Here is a 22,188-nt window from a genome sequence, read left to right as displayed (position 1 = left end):
CAGAACACCAACACCCACAGGGGAAATTTGGCAGGCTCCAAAGCCCACTGTGATAGCCAAAATGGTGAAAAACAGAAACAAAAGCCAAATGAAAGAACAAGAGACCTCTACCGAAGATGAGATAAATGAGGTGAGTGAAGCAAGTTAACAGAACTAGAATTCAGAGCCATGATCTTGAGGAAGCTCAACAGCATGTGTAAGGACATGAGCACCATGAGTAAAGACATAGGAATGTTGAAAATAAACCAGTTGGAAATTAAAAACCAACAAGTAGAAATGAAGAATGCCATATCAGAAATAAAAACATATTGGAAACTGTAAATAGCAGAGTAGAGAAAGCTGAGGAACTGGATCAGTGAATTAGAAGATAAGGTATAAAAAAACAACCAATCAGAAAACCAAAAGGAAAAAATAATTTAAAAACAGGCAAATAGCTTAAGAGAATGGTGGGACAACTGGAAACGTAATAACATTCACATCACAGGAGTCCCCGAAGAAGAAAATGAGCAAGGGTTAGAGAATATATTTGAAGAAATAGTGACAGAAAACTTCCCCAATTTGGTGAAGGAAGAAGGCATTCAAGTTCAAGAAGCACAGAGAGCCACAAGTAAGAAGAACCCAAACAGGCCCACACCAAGACACACAGTAATCAAACTGCCAAAAATTAAAGTCAAAGAGAGAACCCTAAAAGCAGCAAGAGAGAAGCAACAGGAAACCCCATAAGGCTCTCAGCTGACTTCTCACAAGAAACACTACAGGCCAGAAGGGAAGAGCATGAGGTAATCAAGGTCATGAAAAACAAGGATCTGAATCCAAGACTACTCTACCCAGCAAGGCATTCATTCAAAATAAAAGGTCAAATAAAGAGCTTCTCAGACAATAAAAGGCTAAGGGAATACGTGACCACCAAACCAGCACTGCAAGAAATATTAAAATGACTGCTGTAATTAGCAGGAGAAATAGGAAGAAAAATATAACCACACTAAACAAAAATGACAATAAATAAGTACATATCAATAATCACATTAAATGTAAATGGATTGCATGCTCCCATAAAAAGACAGAGTAGCTGATTGGATAAGAAAGCATGACTCATCGATATGTTGTTTACAAGAGACCCACCTTACAACAAAAGACTCACATAGGTTGAAAGTTAAGGGATGGAAAAAATTCTTCCAAGCAAACGGAAGAAAAAAAAAGATGGGGTAGCAATACTCATATCTGATAAAATAGATTTCAAAATGAAGACCATAACTAGAGACAAAGAAGGCCACTACATAATATTGAAAGGATTTATCCCACTGAAGATATAACCTTGATAAACATATATGCACTCAATATAGGAGCACCAAAATATATTAAAAATCTTCTGGAGAACTTCAAAGGAGAAATCGATAGCAATACAATCATGGCAGGGTACTTCAACACCCCGCTGATATCACTGGATAGATCCTCTAGAAAAAAATTAGCAAGGAAACAGAGACTCTAAAAAAAGCACTAGACCAAATGGATTTAATAATTACCTACAGAGAATTACACCCCAAAACTACAGAATTCACATTCTTTTCAAGTGCACATGAGACATTCTCAAAGATAGACCACATGTTAGGACACAAACTAAGTCTCTACAAGTTCAAGAAGACAAATCATATTAAGCATCTTCTCAGATAACAATGGCATGAAACTAGAAATCAATTGCAACAAGAACATGAAAAGACATTTGAACACATGGAAGCTAAATAGCATGTTATTAAACAATGAATGGGTTACCGAGGAGATCAAGAAAGAAATTAAAAACTTCCTGGAAACCAATGCAAATGAAGACATAACAATAGAAAATATATGGGATGCAGCAAAAACAATTCTGAGAGGAAAGTTCATAGCACTACAGGCCTACCTCAAAAACAACAAACATCTCTAATAGACTATCTAACCTCACAACTTAAAGAACTAGAGAGCAAACACAAAGAAAACCCCAGAGCAAATAGAAGGAAGGAAATAGTAAAGATCAGAGCAGATAAACGACATAGAATCCAAAAAAACAATTCAAAGGATCAATGAAACAAAAAGGTGGTTTTTCGAAAAGATAAACAAGACTGATGGACCCTTAGCTAAACTCACCAAGAAACAAAGAGAGAGAACCCAAATACACAAAATCAGAATTGAAAGAGGAGAAGTAACAACTGACACCACAAAAATACAAAGATCGTTAATAACTACTATGAAAAATTATATGGCAACAAATTCGACAATCTAAGCGAAATGGACAAATTTCTAGAAATACATAGTCTCCCAAAACTGGACCAGGAAGAGATAGAAAACTTGAACAGACCAATAACAGAAGACATTGAAGATGTAATCAACACTCTCCCAGGAAACAAAAGCCCAGGCTCGGATGGCTTCACGGGGGAGTTTTACCGAACATTCAAAGAACTAACACCCATTCTCCTCAAACTATTTCAAAAAATTCAAGCAGGAAGACTTCCCAACTTGTTTTATGAAGCCAGCATAATTCTAATTCCAAAACCAGAAAAAGACGCTACAAAGAAAGAAAACTACAGGCCAATATCCCTGATGAACATAGATGCCAAAATCCTGAACAAAATAGTAGCAAATCGGATCCAGCAACACATCAGAAAAATTATCCACCATGACCAAGTGGGATTCATTCCAGGGATGCAAGGCTGTTAGAATATTCGCAAATCAATAAACAGATACACCACATAAATAAAATGAAGAATAAAAACCACATGATCATATCAATAGATGCCGGAAAAGCCTTCGACAAAATCCAGCATCCATTTCTGATAAAAACGCTCAGCAGTGTGGGAATAGAGGCATCATATCTAGACATAATAAAGGCCCTATATGAAAGACCTACAGCCAACATCATACTCAATGGGCAAAAACTAAAAGCATTTCCCTTAAGAACAGGAACAAGACAGGGATGCCCACTTTCGCCACTCTTATTTAACATAGTACTGGAAGTCTTAGCCGCAGCAATCAGACAGGAGTAAAAAATAAAAGGGTTCCAAATTGGAAAGGAGGAAGTAAAACTGTCACTATTTGCAGATGACATGATACTATACGTAGAAAACCCCAAGGACTCCATCAAAAATTTACTAGACTTAATAAATGAATTTGGAAAAGTAGCAAGATACAAAATTAATGTCAAGAAATCGATGGCACTCTTATACACCAATGATGAACTCACAGAAAGAGAAACTAAGAAAACAATCCCATTTACCATTGCAGCAAAAAAAATTAGATACCTAGGAATAAACTTAACCAAAGAAATAAAGGACCTATTCCCAGAAAACTACAGGTCATTGAAAAAAGAAATAGAGAAAGATATTAAAAAGTGGAAGCACATACCCTGTTCATGGATTGGAAGAATTAACATCATTAAAATGTCTATATTACCCAAAGCAATCTATAGATTCAATGCAATCCCCATCAAAATACCAAGGGCATACTTCACAGAATTAGAACAAGTACTTCAAAAGTTCATATGGAACCAAAAAAGGCCTTGAACAGCCACAGCAATCTTGAAAAAGAAGAACAAATTTGGAGGGATCACATTACCATATTTCAGGTTAACACAAAGCCACTGTAATCAAAACAGCATGGTACTGGCACAAGAACAAGCATATAGACCAGTGGAACAGAACAGAGAACCCAGAAATGGACCCAAGGCAATATGCTCAATTAATATTTGACAAAGGTGGCAAGAGCATACAGTGGAGTAAGGACAGCCTCTTTAATAAATGGTGTTGGGAAAATTGGACAGCTACATGCAAAAAAATGAAACTAGACCATCAACTTACACCCTACACGAGAATAAACTCAAAATGGAATAAAGACTTAAATGTGACTCGTGAATCCATAAAAATCCTAGGAGAAACCGTAGGCAACAAAATTTCAGACATCATACGCAGCAGAATTTTTACTGACACATCACCTAAGGCAATAGAAACAAAGAAGAAAATGAACACATGGGACTACATCAAACTCAAAAACTTCTGCATAGCGAAAGATACAATCATCAAAACGGAAAGGCTACCCACTGTATGGGAGAGCACAATTGCCAATGATATATCAGATAAGGGGTTAATTTCCAATATATATAGAGTTCTCATATAACGCCACAAAAGGAAGACAAAGAACCCAATTAAAAAATGGGCAGAGGAACTAAACAGACATGTCTCCAAACAGGACATACAAATGGCCAAGAGACATATGAAGAAATGCTCAACATCACTAATCATCAGAGAGATGCAAATTAAAACAATGAGGTATCACCTCACCCCTGTCAGAATGGCCACCATCAACAAATCATTGAACAAGTGTTGGCGAGGGTGTGGAGAAAAGGGAACTCTAGTACACTGCTGGTGGGAATGCAGACTGGTGCAGCCACTATGGAAAACATTATGGTGTTACCTCAAAAAATTAAAAATTGAACTTCCATTTGACCCACTGATCCCGCTTCTAGGAATATATCCTAAGAAGCTTGAAACACCAATCAGGAAGAATATATGTACCCCCATGTTTGTAGCTGCACTATTTACAATAGCTAAAATCTGGAAACAGCCCAAGTGTCCATCAGTAGACGAATGGATAAAAAAAGCTGTGGTCCATATACATAATGGAGTACTATGCAGCTGTAAGAAAGAAAGATCTCTTATCCTTTGAGACTACATGGAGGGACCTGGAAAGTATTATCCTAAGTGAAACAAGCCAAACAGAGAAAGACAAGTATCATATGATCTCACCTATTTGTGAAATATAATGAACATAACAGTCTGAGGAATGGGGTAGTCCCAGAGATGTGGAAGTGGGGTACAGACTTACAATCCCCAGAAGAGGGGGTGGTGGCGGAGAGATAAACCACAGAACTTATATGCATGTATGCATGAACAATGGACATGGACAACAAAGCTGGGGACAGAGCAGGGAGGGAGGGGGAGGGAGGGGGAGGGAGGATTCAGTGGGGGGAAAAGGAGAAACATCTGAAACAAAAATAAATAAATTAATTAATAATAATAATAATAAATAAAGATATACTATGGCTAAATAGATAAGAAAACAAGACCCTTACAAATGCTGCCTATAAGTGACTCACTTCAGATTGAAAGACACACACACAGACTGAAAGTAATGGAATGAAACAAGTTCATGAAAATGGAAACTTACAAACAAAAAAAACTGAGGGTAACAATACTTATACCAGACAAAATACAGTTTTTCTTGTTTGTTTGTTTTTTTAATTCCTCATCCGAGGATATTTTTCTACATAATATCAGATAAAATGAGAGGGAGGAAGGGAGAGAGAGACAGAGAGAAACCTCGATGTGATAGAGCCACACTGGCTGCTTGCCTTCCACATGACCCTAACCAGGGCCAGGGACACACCACAACTCAGGCATGTGTCCCTGACTGGAAATGAACCCGCGACTGGAAATGAACCCACGACTCATTGGTCCACGGGCCGACAGTCTAACTGCTGAGCTAAACCAGTCAGTGCCAAAATACACTTTAAAATAAAGTCTAGCCCTGGCCAGTTTGGCTCAGTGGTTAGAGTGTCGGCCTGCGGTCCAGAGAGACCTTGGTTCGGTTCCCGCTAAGGGTGTGTACCTCGTTTGCAGTTTGTCCCCGGCCCTGGTGGGTCATGCGGGTAGCAGCCACTCGATGTGTCCCTTTCACATCGATTTTTCTTTCTCTCTCTCTCCCTCCCACTCTATCTGAAAAACAGAAAAATGTCCTCGGGTAAGGAAAAAATAAAAAATAAAGTCTAAAACAAGAGACAAAGAAGGACTTACCAATTCCATTTCTAGGTATTTATCCAAAGAAACCCAAAACGCTAAATCAAAAAGACTCATGCACCCATATGTTCATTGTAGCATTATTTACAATAGCCAAGATACATAAGTGTCCATTAAAAAAATGAATGGATAAAAATGAAGTGGTACATATATGCAATGGAATACAGCCATAATAAGAATAAAATCTTTGCAACAATATGGATGGATCTAGAGGGTATTGTGTTGAGTGAAATAAGTTAAAGAACTACAAACACATTATGATTTCATTTATATGTGAATTTTATTTTATTTTTTTATTATTTATCCTTACCCGAGGATATTTTCCATTTTTGTTCAGATAGAGTGGGAGGGGGAGAGAGGAAGAGAGAGAGCGAGAGAAACATCGATGTGAAAGGGACACATCGAGTGGCTGCCTCCCGCATGACCCAACCAGGGCCAGGGACAAACTGCAACCAAGGTACGTGCCCTTAGCAGGAATCAAACCCGGGGCTCTCTGGACCGCAGGTCGATGCTCTAACTGCTGAACCAAACCGGCCAGGGCTATATGTGAAATTTAAAAGCAAAATAAATGAGTCAGTGGAACAGAAACAAATCCATAGACACAGAGAACATTTTGATGGCTGCTAGATGAGAAGGGTTTGGGAGACCGGGTGAAAAAGAAGAAGCGATTAAGAACTACAAATTGGTAGTTACAAAATAGTCATGGTGATGTAAAGTACAGCATAGGGGATAACTATGTGTGGTGTCAGATGAGTACTAGATTTATCAGGGTGGTCACTCCCTAAGTTATATAAGTGTCTAATCACTATGATGTACACCTAAAACTAACAGAATATTGTATGTCAGCTGTAATCAAAAAATAAAAAATTATTTAAAATAAAAAGTTACAATCTCAAATCTAGCACATGCTTGAGAATGCAAAATAGTACAAGCACTTTGGAAAATAGTTTGGCAGTCTTTATAAAGATAAACTTAACCCTACCATACATGACCCAGCAATCATGCTCTTAGGTATTTATCCAGTTAAGTTGAAAATGTATGCTCACCTAAAAACTTACACAGGAATGTTTAAAGCAGCTTTGTTTATAATCTCCCAAAACTGGAAACAATCAAGTCCTTCAGTAGGTGAATAAACATTTTGGTATATTCATACAATGAAGTAGTATTCAATGATTTTAAAAAATGAGCTATTAAGTCATGAAAATAAATTATCTGGACCAAACCACTAAGTGAAAAAAGCTGGTCTGAAAGGGCTACATAATGTATAAATTCAACTATATGGCATTCTGGAAAAGATAAAATTATCGGGACAGTATAAATATTGGTGGTTGCCAGGGGTTGGGGTGGGGTGGGAAGTGAGGAAGGGATGACTAGGTAGAGTACGGGGGTATTTAGGGCAATTAAACTATTCTCTATGATATTGTAATGGCGATGTATGACATTATACATTTGTCAAAATCAATAGAGCTGTAAAATACCAATAATGAACCTAATGTAAACTATGAACTTAATAGTGTATCAATATTGTTCATTAATTGTGGCAGATGTATTCCATCAACGTAAGATGTTAATAATAGGGAACTAGTGTTATCAACATTTCAAGTATATGAGAGAAGCTCTCTGCTTAATTTTTGTTACCTGAAATTGTTCTAAACTAAAGTTTAGTAGTTAAAAAAGGGGGATGGAGATTCCTCAAACACAAAATACGTTCAGATGTTGCTAGACAAAATAAATAATAAATGTCTATTACAGCTTTCCTAAAAGCAACACTAGTAACAATGATGTCAGGAGGGATTCCCTCTAGTATAATTCATATGCCAAAAGACCCACTATATATAATATGACATAGTATCAAATGTTTACTATATACAACCAGAAAATATTGATGAGACAACAGATAATCCGGATGGCCAACTATAAGAAAATTAATTTGATCCCAATAGGTAAATCAGAAATGATCCCATAATATATTCCCAAGAAATACTACAATATTCCCAATAAAGTCCAGATAAGCAACAAACTGTGATCATGAATTTTTAACATCACACATGTACTTGTCACTTCTTCCTGTCAGGAACTGTCTTTGAGTTTGCTTTTTTACTCCAACACCAACCAGGTGGTATATGTGTACAGGAAAGCTCTAACTTGGTGGTCATGCATGGCATACCAATACGTTCCTAAGTTAAGACAAAGAAATGCCTGTTATCAAGATTATTTACCTCCCATCTCTAATTGCTATCTACTTTTGTTCAGTCCCTTCCATTCCTAACACAGCTATTGGTCTACTTTTATTTTACATTTAATATAACTATCTCTCTGTTTTTTGATCCACTGCTTACTATAACTACCTCCACTGATTTAAGCCCTGACAAGCATATCTATATAGTTTCTTCAGTCTTTTAAACATTTATTGAGTGCTTCCATTCAGATTCAGCTAACCTTTACTGAGCTCCTTTGGGCTCATTTCACCCTCATAGCTACAGCTACTCTAAAGAAGCTATTATTACCTCCATTTTAAAGAGAAGCAGACATACTCAGAGAAGTTAAATAACTTGTCTGAGTTCACCCAAATCAAATCTAAATCTATGAACCAAGTCATGTGTGCTTCCCATTCATCTTTATCTCTCCCTATCAAACTACATTATACATTGCTAGTTAAAATTAAAAGCTTTATTCAACCTCCTAAAACCTGTTTTTCAAATCCTACCTAAAAATCTGTGCTCTAGATTCAATGCCCCTACCTGATCTTTCAAATGTTGCTCTAGTAGGTTCTTCTATCCCCAGCTCCTTTCTCTATACAGTAAAATCTCGATATAACAGACTAACTTGGGTGTTAGGAGGGTCCGTTAAAGCCCAAAGTCCGTTATATAATAAAGTAGGTTTTCTGAATGCGTATGTTGAAAAAGTTGACAAATCAGTTAGCCTATTTTCATTTATGTAGACATGTTTGTGTAATTAAAATTAAGTATGTATGAAAAGTTTAATTTCACAGAAAAGTTTTCTATATGTATTACTGTAATTTTAAATTTATACTGAATTGCCCTAGCCGGTTTGGCTCAGCGGTTGGAGCGTTGGCCTACGGACCAGAGAGTCCTGGGTTTGGTTCCCGCTAGAGGCACGTACCAAAAAACAAAATAAAACAAAACAAAAAACAAACAAATAAATTTATACTGAATAGGTCCAGCAAATTCCTGCATTCACCAGTCACCACAAGTAAACAAATGCACATGGCTGGGGTATGGCTTAGCTGATGTCCGAATATTGGCCAGCATGCGTTAAAACTGCTGTAGACAGAGAAAGACAACTATCATGTGATTTCACCCCTAGATGAAATTTAATGAACAAACTGAACTACCAAGCAAACATAGAGACAGACTCATAGATAGAGAGCAGGCAGACAGCTCTGGGGTGGGGAGGTAGCTGGGGGAGTGGAGGGATAGAACAAAAAAGGAGAGAGAGAGAGAGAACTGATGGACATGAATAATAGTGTGGATTGTGGGGCTGGAGGGGGATGGGAAGAGGTGGTAGAGGGCATAGGGGGGTAAAAGGTGATGGAAAAAACAAAATAAAATAAAATTTTAAATAAAAATCTGCTGGAGAAAGTCATGCTACTCGATAATAGAACCAATTACCACATGTGATGCAGTATGATCATAATAAGCTAACCATTTGCCGCACACTGTTTACAAGCAGTGACTCTTGGATTTAAATATGTAGACTATAGTTGTAGATATGTAGTATGTGTGTCAGCAAAATTACTACAGTGTTTTCTTCTAACATATGGCCTATTCACTAAAATTTGTTAAAAATAACAGTTATTAACAAAAAACAACCTGTTAATTTAATTCTAAGCAAATCTTGCTTAAAAGCGTTTTAAAACTAATAGGGTATTAATTTTCACATATGACATATGGATTGGAAATTTTGTCCGTTAAATCCAAAGTCCATAAATCAAGGTCTGTAAAATTGAGAGTTTACTGTACCCATCTATGCCATTAATGCTATTTGCTAGCCATGGTGCCCTCAAGATTTCAGGAAAAATTCTGCCTATAGAATATTGTTTATTGGCTTCTTTTTTCCCCTCACCCAAGGATTTTTAAAATTTTTGGCGAGAGAAAAGGGTAGGGAGGAGGAGAGAGGGAGAGGAAAAAAAAGAAAGAAAAATGTGCAAGAAAAACATTGGTCAGCTGCCTCCTATAGGTGCCCAGAACGGGATGGAACCTGCACACTAGGTATGTGCCCTGACTGGGAATCAATCCCATAACCTTTTTGGTGTATGAGACAATGCTCAACCAACTGAGGCACCCAGATGGGCTAAAAACTTATTTTTTGAGGAAAAGAAGGAAAAAGTCTTGAGAGGGTATGTGGTCTTATTTCAGCCTATTGTCTTCCTTTGAACAGACTATACACTGTGGCAACACCAATGTACTATAATTAACTACTTAATAATTATTTTATGCATTAGACTATCTAAATAATGTGAAGCCAGTGACCCGCCAGGGACAACAATGACAACTAAAGACCCTCCTAGGGCCTACAGAAGATAAATACCTGTCATATTTATCATTTTTGCAAACAAAAATCTTAACAGAATTTAATTTGACCATAAAAAGAAGTTAGTGAAATGAAGTGCTGCTATTAGCTATCTGAGCATATGAAAACATTAAAACCAGGATACGCTTTTCATACCATTTATTCAAAACAAAAAATTACAATCCAACCCAATCACTATTGAATTTTCAATTGCAAAGTTAACAAAGTAGCCTCTTATCTTGTAAGCAAATCATAACTGTCCACTATAAACACTAAGTTTATAAAGCAACAAAATATTACTATTTTTTTCTTAGTTTCCCAGGGAGGCAGTATGAGTAAAAGCTTTATATGATCTTTGTTTCATCTGCAAAATGAGTACAGGTGTATCTACTTCATACAATTGTTTAAAAAATTAAATAAGATCATAAAGTTCTTAGCACAAAGCTTTTTACATAGTGAACATTTAAAATGTTCCTTCTTCTCCACGTTACTACCCTTATGTTCTTAGTCTTTGTTTCCTCACCTACAATATTACCATCCCTCCCATATAGAGTTGCTGTAAGAACTAAGCACATTGCTTGATAAGTAATAGGTACTTATGAAAGCCCATCATTTTCATCCCTTTATAGAACTATACTTATAAAAAACCATGGGTTGTGGGGAGAAAACAGAACAGCTTTTCAAAAACTGTGTATTTCCTTTTGGGAGAAGGGAGTGTGGAGAGGAGTAGAAAGAAAAATATAAAGTTTAGTTATTATATAATATAGTCAGTCATTTAATCACACTTCAAACCACTGAAGTGATGATTTATAATAATGATTAACACATAAGGTTAAACGCAGTTAAAAAATACTCAGAGATGACTACATTGTTCTAAAGTAAAACAAAAACAATTTTATAGGCAACTAAATACACACACACAAAATTTAAACATGAATTACTGAGACATTTTAGAAGTGACTTCAAAAACAGTTTTATTATTTCATTGACTTACAAAACTAAACATTTTGAATTAGAGTTTAAAACATGAATCAACGGGAACCCACTAAGGTGAAGTTTTGTTCTGTTTAAAATTTTGCATTCTCCTGAAATAAGTATGTGTGTACTAGGCATAAAGAGATAAACATTTTGGTTTCCTTACCTGTTGTGTTCCATCTGCACTTACAATAGGAGCAGACAGAAGAGAAATATCACTAGTTAAGATCTGAGATGTATCCAGTAGTGGTGGATGTTCTGCCATTATCAATTAGACATTAATATACCGGATAACTCTCCAACTCTGAAAAACAAAAATATATAGCATATGTATATAACTTTTAAAATATATTTAAATATAATACATTCAAGATTTGTCTTATTCTTTTTTTATTTTTATTTTGAGAATATGTTTATTAAAGCTAGGTACAGTGAAACAAAGAAAGGGCTTAGGGTAGAAATAGCAACAGGAAGAGAGCCTAAGTGGTGCTCTGACTGGCTCTCTAGAAATGTTATAGGAAAGAAGTGACCCACAGTGGGCTGCTATTAGTTCACTGAAAAGTCAGAGAAAAGGGGCCCTTGGCGACAGGTTCAGGGGGTAAGCCTAGGATGAGCTGCTGCTGCCCAATTACTCTGTGTTTCCAAGTCTCTTGGGAACTCTTAAGAATTCAGGGAAAAAAAGTAAAGATGCACACCTGAAAGGGAAGAAAGGCAAGGGCATGCTCCAGAGAGCGCTTCAAGATTTGTCTTATTAAAGACGAAGGAATTAAGAAGTACAAATTGGTTGTTAGACTGATGAACCTCAAAGGGAAGGGGGGAGAGAGGGCAGGATGAGATGAACCAAAGAACTTCTATGCATATATGCATAACCAATGGACACTGACAATAGTGTGGGGAAGGCACGAGGGGGGGCAGGATTAGGGAGGAGGGGATCAATGGGGAAAAAAAGAGGGTACATCTGTAATACATTCAAAAATAAAGTTTAAATAAAAGATTTGTCATCTTCTTTAACCTAAACAGATAATCTTGTCAAAGGCAATTTTACGATATTCTGATGACTACTTTTTAGTTAATAGAACATTTAAGGAAATAGATTTCTTACAATTTAACCAACTGTCTGTCAATGTAGACAATAAACTAAAATATAATAAAGTCAATATATTAGCACCTTCTATATAAATTCTGTTTCTCTACCTCTTTCATCTCCATACAATATTTATTTAATTTAACCACCACCACTTTAGCTAAACACTGGGATAGGCAATTCTACCACTGATTTTTTTCTTTAAGGAGAGAAGGTGATTATGAAGATCCAATTCCCCTCCATCATCCTATCAGTCTCTAGGAATTACACAATAATTATATAGAAAATGTTGTCAGGATTAGAATAATACCCTTCAATATTAACTTTTTTTTTAAATGTGTTTTTACTGAGTTTTTTAGAGAGAAAAAGAGATAGACAGAAACATCAATGTGACAGAGAAACATCCATCAGCTGCCTCCTGCATGCCTCCTACTGGGATTGGCGCCTAAAACCCAGGAATCAAACTGTGACCTCTCAGTCCATGGATGATCCTCAATCCACTGAGGCACACCAACTGGGATCAAATTTTAACTTTTATGTTCTGACACTGGCCTTCTATCATTGTTTTAATTTTTTTTTTCTAAGTGACACCTACTTTACTATAAACCAAATAATTTCAGTGATAAAAGCACATATATTTAGAAATCCTTAACTGTTAACAGAGTATCACTTATATAAAAAGCAAAGGACTTGACATAAGCAATATTAGTTTATCACATATAATATCAAGCAATAAAACATCAATTATATGTCAGGATGAGCACAACTGAGCTGAATCATAAGTTTTATTGAATATACACTGAAAGGCAAAATAACATTTTTGGATGCTAGCAGCATTCTACAATTCAGTTGTGTCAAAATGTTTATTATTAATTGTTGACAGTATTACAGATGTTCCCTACTATCAGTCCCTTTGCCCCCCTCCACAAAGCTCCCACCCCACCCTACCCCAGGCCTTCACATTATTGTCTGTATCCACGGGTTATCCATATATGCATACATGTACTTTATACTTTGGTTGATCTCTTCCAGTTCCCCCCAACCCTCCCCTTTGAGATCTGTCAATCTGTTCCATATATCCAGGCCTCAGGTCCTACTTTGTTCATCAGTTTATCTTGTTTATTAGATTCCACACATAGTGGTAGAAAATTTGTTCAGGATTAGAATAAGACCCTTCAAGTTTTAACTTTTATGTTCTGACACTGGTCTTCTATAATTCTGGTTTTATTTTTCTTTTCTAAGAAAACATTTTGAGTGACATAGACTTTACTATAAACCAAATAATTTCAATGATCAAAAGCACACATAAGTGAGATCATGTGATATTTGTCTTTCTCAAACTGGCTTATTCACTTTGTATAATACTCTCCAGGTCCATCCATGCTGTCACAAAGGGTAAGAGTTTCTTCTTCTTTACAACTACATAATATTCCATGGTGTAAATGTACCAGAGCTTTTTTATCCTACTCATCTACTGATGGGCACTTGGGCTGTTTTCAGATCTTAGCTATTATAAATAATGTTGCTATGAACATGGGGGTGCATATATTCTTCCTGATTGGTGCTTTGGAATTCTTAGGATATATTCCCAGAACTGGGATTGCAGGGTAGTACTGCTGTGGTTAGGACTTCCAGTACTATGTTGAATAAGAGTGGTGACAGTAGACATCCCTCATCTTATTCTCATCTTAATGGAAATGCTTTTTTAGTTTTTGGCCATTGAGTATGATGCTGGCTATAGGTTTTTCATATATGGCCTTTATTATGTTGAGGTATGATCCCTCTATTACCACTTGCTCAGAGTTATCATAAACAGGTGTTGGATTTTGTCTAATGCTTTTTCTGCATCTATTGATATGATCATGTGACTTTTACCTTTCATTTTGTTTGTGTGGTGTATCACATTTATTGATCTGTGAATATTCTGCCAGCCTTGCATCCTCAGAATAAAAGCCACTTAGTCACAGTGTATGACTGTTTTAATGTATTGTTGGATCCGATATGCTAGTATTTTGTTGAGGATTTTAGCAACTATGTTCATCAGGGATACTGGCCTATAATTTTCTTTCTGTGTAGTGTGTGTCTCTGGTTTTGGAATTAGGATAATGCTGGTCTTGTAAAAAGAGCTTGGAAGTCTTCCTTCTTCCTAAATTTTTTGGAATAGTTTGAGGAACATAGGTGTTAGTTCTTTGAATATTTGGTAAAATTTGCCTATGAAGCCATCTAGACCAGGACTTTTGTTTGCTGGGAGTTTTTTGGTTAGTGCTTCAATTTCATTAGTTGTTATTGGTCTATTTGTTTTCTGATTCTTCCTGATCGAGTTTTGGAAGGCTGTATGTTTCTAACAATATGTCCATTTCGCCAGGTTGTCCAATTCGTTGGCATATATTTCTTCATAGAAAATATTTATTTAAAATCTTAGTCTTTGCAGAAACTTTCATTAAAGTTGATTTAACCTAAAAACAATTTCCTATGTAGGTACATAAAAACTGCCATAAGATTTTTCAAACTATTCAATATAGGAATGTACTTCAAGATTTTACACATAAAACCATACTACAAAACATTCTCAAAAAATGCATGCAATGTAAACATAACATATATATTTATATAAACATTACCTATTGTGTATGTGCGTGTGTGTATATATGTATATATGGCTTTATATAGCAGGGCAAATCTAACTTCTGGCTTAATGCATACTGCTATATTACATAAAGTTCAATAAAAATACTGAGTACTTTAAATCATGTCAAATAATTTCACTCTGTGCAATATACAAATAATTATAAAATGAGAATGAGCCAATTTGTTATTTTCACTCTTGCATGTCACATAATTTGGTTTAAGAAGAAACATTTTAGGGAGGCTAACTCAGAAGTAACAAAATTAACCAAAGTTAAAAGTTTATAATTCTTTTTCAAGATTGCTCAGTCTATTGGGGGTCTTTTTTTTTTTTTGGTTCAATACAAACTTTTAAAGTTTTTGTTCTAGTTCTGTGAAATATGTCATTGGTATTTTAATGGAGATTGTGTTGAATCTATAGATTGCTTTAGGTAGTATGGACATTTTAAGATGTTAATTCTTCCAATCCATGAACTAGGAATATGCTTCTACTTTTTTATATCTTCTGCTATTTCTTTTTTCAGTGACCTGTAGTTTTTTACAATTAGGCCCTTTACTTCTTTGGTTAAGTTTATTCCTAGGTATCTTAATTTTTATGCCACAATGGTAACAGGGATTTTTTTTTAGTTTCTCTTTCTGTGAGTTCCGTCAATTTCTTGGTATTAATTTTGTATCCTGCTACCTTGCCAAATTCATTTATTAAATCTAGATTTTTGATGGAGTCTCTTTAGAGTTTTCTATGTACAATATCATGTCATCAGCAAATAATGACAGTTTCACTTCCTCCATTCCAATCTGGATCCCTTTCATTGTTTCTTCATGTGTAATTGCTGTGGCTAAGACTTCCAGTACTATGTTAAATAAGAATGGAAAAAGTGGGCATCCCTGTCTTGTTATTGTTCTTAAGGGAAATGCTTTAAGTTTTTGCCCACTGAGTATGACGCTGGCTATAGGTTTTTCATATATCACCTTTATTATGTCGAGATATGATCCCTCTATTCGTACACAGCTCAGTGTTTTTATCAGAAATGGGTGCTGGATTTCATTAAATGCTTTTTCAGCATCTATTAATAGGATCATATGGTTTTTATCTTTCATTTTGTGCATGTGGTGTACCACATTTATTGATTTGTGAATACTGTACCAGCCTTGCATCCCTAGGATGAATCCCACTTGGTCATGGTGAATAATTTTTTTAATGTACTGCTGCATCTCATTTGCTAATATTTTGTTAAGGATTTTGGCATCTATATTCATCAGGAATGTTGGCCTGTAGTTTCCTTTCCTTTTTTTTTTAATCCTCACCCATGGACATTTTTGCATTTATCTTCAGATAGAGCGGGAGGGAGAGAGAGAGAAAAACATTGATGTGAGAAAGACACATCGAGTGGTTGCAAACTACATGACTCCAATCGGGGCCGGGGACAAACTGCAACTGAGGTACATGCCCTTAGTGGGAACTGAACCAGAGACTCTATGGTCTGTGGGCTGATGCTCTAACTGCTGAGCCAAACCAGCCAGGGATCTTTCTTTGTAGTGTCTTTATCTGGTTTTGGAATTAGAATTATGCTGGCTTCATAAAATGAGTTTGGAAGTCTTCCTTGTTCTTGAATTTTTTGGAACAATGTAGGAGGGATCACAATACCGGATATCAGGTTACACTACCAAGCCATTGTAATCAAAACAGCCTGGTACTGGCACAAGAACAGGCATATAGATCTATAGAACAGAACAGAGAACCCAGAAATTGACCTGAGACATTATGCTCAGTTAATATTACACAAAAGTGGAAAGAGCATACAATGGAGTAAAGACAGCCTCTTTAATAAATGGTGTTGGAAAGATGAAGGCTTGAGATGATGGCGGCAGGTAGGACCGAAGCAAGGGTAAGTTTGCAAGTGTGTGAGTAAGTGGGAAAGAGTGGATGTGAGTGTGGATGAGCAACCACAAACAGTGCAGAAATGTGAGGCAGAAGGTTTTTGTGCTGTGGACAGGGAACAACCGGCTACCACAGTAAGCAGCTCGTCAGGGCGCTTCTCCTTGCGCACCAGAAGGCCCCACCCTTTTGGAAGATCCTTGGTCTTTTCTGGGAGGAGGCAGTGAGAGCGGCTAGGGCCCAGTGACCTGAGCGCACCAGTGTACCTCGCACAATCGGACCAGTGGACCCTGCTGTGTCAACAGAGACAAGTGCACAGTAGCGGCGCTGTCAAGGTACCCGTGGTGGAAGCCACAAGCGGCTGGGAGCCAAGCACCATCCCCCACAGCAGTAGCCTGATCAGAGGTGAGACATACCCCCAGCAACAGAGGCTCAGGACCAGACATTCATCCCCAGGCAGCAGCAGCACAGATCGGCAGCTGAGACCCATCACCAACCGCATTAGCAGAGGCTGAGCAGGAGCTGAGCCCATCAGGCAACAATGCTCTCCAGCCACCAGCAATAGGACCCGTGGCTCCATTGGGCCCCCATGATCCATCTGCTTGTGGCATCAACAGGGCCTGAAGCTCCAGTGGGGCCCATGTGATCTAGCAGCCTGTGGCACCAGTGGAACCTGTGGCCCCAGTGGGGCCCATGCAATACAGCTGCCTGGGGCACTGGCATGGCCTGCCGCTCCACGGGGGGGGCCGTGAGATCCAGCAGCCTGCCACACCAGTGGGGCCTGCAGCTCCTGCAGCAGCGCCTACCAGGAAAGACCAATACCAGTTGCCAGTAGTCAATCCTCCAGGACCCACATCAGGCAAGAGGCACCACGTACCAGAACAGTCTGGGAGACACAGCAGCCTTATTTGGTACACACTGACCTGCCTACACATCCCAACATCACTCACCAGGTCTAGAACTACCAGACGGCTAAAATGGGGAGACAAAGAAACAATACCCAAATGAAAGAAAAGGAGGAATCACTAGAAAAAGAACTACATGAAATGGATGAAAGCAATTTGTCAGATAAAGAATTCAAAGCAATGATTTTAAGGGTGCTCAAACAATTTAGTGAGAACTACAAGCCACTTAATGAGTATTATAAAGAGCTCATGAGAACCACCCACATCAGCTTAAAAGCGGTAGAAGCTATGAATAAAAATCAAGAGGAAATAAAGAACAACATAGCGGATATGAAAAATACCTTAGAAAGATTCAATAGTAGATGAGAAAAAGCTGAAGACCGAATAAGTGAGTTAGAAGTAAAGGTAGATAAAAACACCCAAACAGAGCAGCAAGTAGAGAAAAAAAAATTAAAAACAGGAGGAGAGTTTAAGGGAGCTTTGGACAATCCAAAACGTAACAACATTCTCATCATAGGGGTACCAGAAGGAGATGAATCAGAGAAAAGAATAGAGATCCTATTTGAAGAAATAATGACAGAAAACTTCCCTAAACTGGTGAAGGAAAAAGTCACACAAGTCCAGGAAACACAGAGAGTCCCAAGCAAGATGAACCCAAAAAGACCCAGAGCTAAACACATTATAATTAAAGTGGCAAACATTAAAAACAAAGAAAGAATCTTAAAGGAAGCAAGAGAGAGAAAGAAAGTTACCCACAAGGGCGCTCCCATTAGACTGCAAGCCAGAAGGGAGTGGCATGAAGTGTACAAAGCAATGAAAGGCAAGGGTCTGAATCCAAGACTACTCTATCTAGCAAGGCTATCATTCAAAATTGAAGGTGAAATAAAGAGTTTCACAGACAAAGAAAAAAGCTAAAGGAATTTACCACCACAAAACCACCACTGCACTAAATGCTAAAGAGAATGCTGTGAGAAGAAGAAATATATATAATGAGAGAGGAATACAGGAATAAAATAAAAATGGCAATTAATAAATATCTATCAATAATAAACTTAAACGTAAATGGCTTAAATGCTCCTATCAAAAGACATAGAGTAGCCGATTGGATAAGAAAACACGACCCCTATATACGCTGTCTACAAGAGACCCACCTCACAACAAAAGACTCACACAGGATGAAAGTGAAGGGATGGAAAAATATTTTCCAGGCAAATGGAAATAAAAAAAGCTGGTATAGCAATACTCATATCTGATAAGATAGACTTCAAAAAGAAGGTCACTACATAATATTAAAAGAAACAATACAACCAGGGGATATAACACTGGTAAACATATATGCACCAAACACAGGAGCACCAAAATATATTTAAAAGCTTCGGGAGGACTTCAAAGGAGAGATTAATAGCAATACATTCATAGTGGGTGACTGACACCACTGGATAGATCTTCTAGACAAAAAATTAACATGGACACAGAGTCCTTAAATGACAAACTAGATCAGTTGGACTTAATTGATATTTATAGAACATTTCATCCAAAAGCTGCAGAATATATATTCTTCTCAAGTGCACATGGGACATTCTCGAAGACAGACCACATGTTAGGACACAAAGTAAATCTCTATAAATTCAAGAACACTGAAATCATATCAAGCATCTTCTCAAACCACAATGGCATGAAACAACAAATCAGTTACAACAAAAACATTCAAACACATGGAAGCTAAATAGCATGTTATTAAACAACGAATGGGTTACCAAGGAGATCAAGGAAGAAATTAAAAACGTCCTGGAAACCAATGAAAATGAACACACAACAACAATAAATCTATAGGGATGCAATGAAAGCACTCTTGACATGGAAATTCATAGCCCTGCAGGCCTACCTCAAGAAACAAGAAAAATTCCTAATTGACTTTCTAACGCTACAACTCAAAGAACAAGAAAGTAAACAAAAAGAAAAACTGAGAGCAAGTAGAAGGAAAGAAATAGTGAAGGTCAGAGCAGAAATAAATGACATAGAATCTAAAAAAAACAACAACAACAACAATTAAAAAGATGAATGAAACAAAGAGCTGGTTCTTTGAAAAAATAAACTAGATTGATGGACCCTTAGCCAGACTCATCAAGCAAGAAAAAGAGAAGACCCAAATAAACAAAATCAAAAACAAAAGAGAAGTAACAACGGACACCACAGAAATACAAAGGATCATTAAAACATACTATGAACAATTACATAACAACAAATTAAACAATCTAGGTAAAATGGACAAATTTCTAGATACACAGAGTCTCCCAAAACTAAACCGGTAAGAGACAGAAAACTTGAATAGACAATAATAACTAAGGAAATTGAAGATGTAATCAAGAAACTCCCAGCAAACAAAAGCCCAGCAGTCCCAGATGGCTTCACCAGGGAGTTTTACTGAACATTCAAAGATGTAACACTGATTCTCCTCAAAAAATTGCAAAAATCCAAGAAGACGGAAGACTTCTAAACTCATTTTATGAGGCCAGCATAATTCTAATTCTAAAACCAGATAAAGACACTACAAAAAACGAAAACTGCAGGCCACTGTCCCTGATGAACACAGATGCCAAAATCCTTAACAAAATATTAGCAAATCAGATCCAGCAATACATCAAAAAAATTATTCATCATGACCAGGTGGGATTCATCCCAGAGATGCAAAGCTGGCACAATATTCACGAATCAATAAATGTGATACACCACATAAACAAAAGGAAAGATAAAAACCATATGATCATATCAATAGATGCTGAAAAAGCATTTGATAAAATCCAGCACCCATTTCCGATAAAAACACTCAGCAATGTGGGAACATAGGGATCATATATTAACATAATAAAGGTAATACATGAAAAACCTACAGCTAACATCATACTCAATGGGCAAACACTTAAAGCATTTCCCTTAAGAACAGGAACCAGACAGGGATGCCCACTCTCACCCCTCTTATTTAACATAGTACTGGAAGTCTTGGCCACAGCTATTAGACATGAAGAAAATATAAAAATATAAAAGGAATCCAATTTGGAAAGGAGGAAGTGAAACTGTCATTATTTGCAGATGACATGATACTGTACATTAAAAACCCTAAAGACTCCATTAAAAATCTACTTGACTTAGTCCTGGCCGGTTTGGCTCAGTTGTTAGAGCGTCAGCCTACAGACCACAGAGTCCTGGGTTTGATTCCAGTCAAGGGTACATACCTCAGTTGCAGTTTGTCCCCAGCCTTGGTTGAGGTTGTGCGGGTGGCAACCAATCGATGTGTCTCTCTCATATCGATTTCTCTTTCTCTCTCTCTCTCTCTACTACTACTCTCTCTCTCCCGCTACTCTGTCTGAAGATAAATGTAAAAATATCCTCGAGTGAGAAATTAAAAAAAAAAAAATCTACTAGATTTAATAAATGAATTTGGCAAAGTAGCAGGATACAAATTTAACGTCCAGAAATCAACACCATTCTTTTACACCAACAATGAACTCAATGAAAGAGAAACTAAAAAAAGCAACCTCATTTACCACTGCAGCCAAAAAATTAAGATACCTAGGAATAAACTTAACTAAAGTCAAGGACCTATTTGCAGAAATCTACAGGTCACTGAAAAAGGAAATAGAGGAAGATACAAAAAAGTGGAAGCACATACCTTATTCATGGCTTGGAAGAATTAACATCATTAAAATGTCCATACTACCCAAAGCAATCTATAGATTCAATGCAATCCCCATCAAAATACCAATAATGGATTTCACAGAACTAGAATAAATACTCCAAAAGTTGATATGGAACCAAAAAAGACCCCAAATAGCTACAGCAATCTTAAGAAAGAAGAACAAAGTAGGAGGGATCACAACACAGGATATCAAGTTACACTACAAAGCCACTGTAATCAAAACAGCCTGGTACTGGCACAAGAACAGGCATTTGGATCATATAGATCAATGGAAGAGAACAGAGAACCCAGAAATTGACCCAAGTCATTATGCTCAATTAATATTTGACAAAGGTGGCAAGAGCATACAGTGGAGTCAAGACAGTCTCTTCAATAAATGGTGTTGGGAAAACAGGAGAGCTATTTGCAAAAAAAATGAAGCTAGAACACAAATTTACACCATACACAAGAATAAACTCAAAATGGATAAAAGACTTAAATGTAACTCATCAATCCATAAAAATTCTAGAATAAAATGTAGGCAACAAAATCTCAGACATCATATGCAGCAGAATTTTCACTGATACATCACCTAAGGCAATAGAAACAAAGGAGAAAATGAACACATGGGACTACATCTAACTCAAAAGCTTCTGCACAGCAAAAGAAACAAGAATCAAAATGGAAAGGGA

General features: G+C 36.9%; 1 protein-coding gene across 3 annotated transcripts in view; it reads right to left on the bottom strand.

Moving 5' to 3' along the window:
- FNDC3A (fibronectin type III domain containing 3A) overlaps positions 1–22,188 on the bottom strand; it is a 241,095-nt gene that overhangs the window by 185,029 nt on the left and 33,878 nt on the right. For all 3 annotated transcript variants that reach the window (XM_036249591.1, XM_036249592.1, XM_036249593.1), the window contains exon 2: positions 11,497–11,634. In XM_036249591.1, the coding sequence (XP_036105484.1) occupies positions 11,497–11,595 (99 nt within the window). In that variant the 5' untranslated portion in view covers positions 11,596–11,634. The remainder of the gene's footprint in view (positions 1–11,496; positions 11,635–22,188) is intronic.

The sequence above is a fragment of the Molossus molossus genome, unplaced genomic scaffold, assembly GCF_014108415.1.
Source record: "Molossus molossus isolate mMolMol1 unplaced genomic scaffold, mMolMol1.p scaffold_m16_p_9, whole genome shotgun sequence".
In the NCBI taxonomy this organism is placed as follows: domain Eukaryota; kingdom Metazoa; phylum Chordata; class Mammalia; order Chiroptera; family Molossidae; genus Molossus; species Molossus molossus.
Note: the sequence above shows the minus strand (reverse complement) of the source record. Positions and strands in the feature narration are given on the sequence as shown.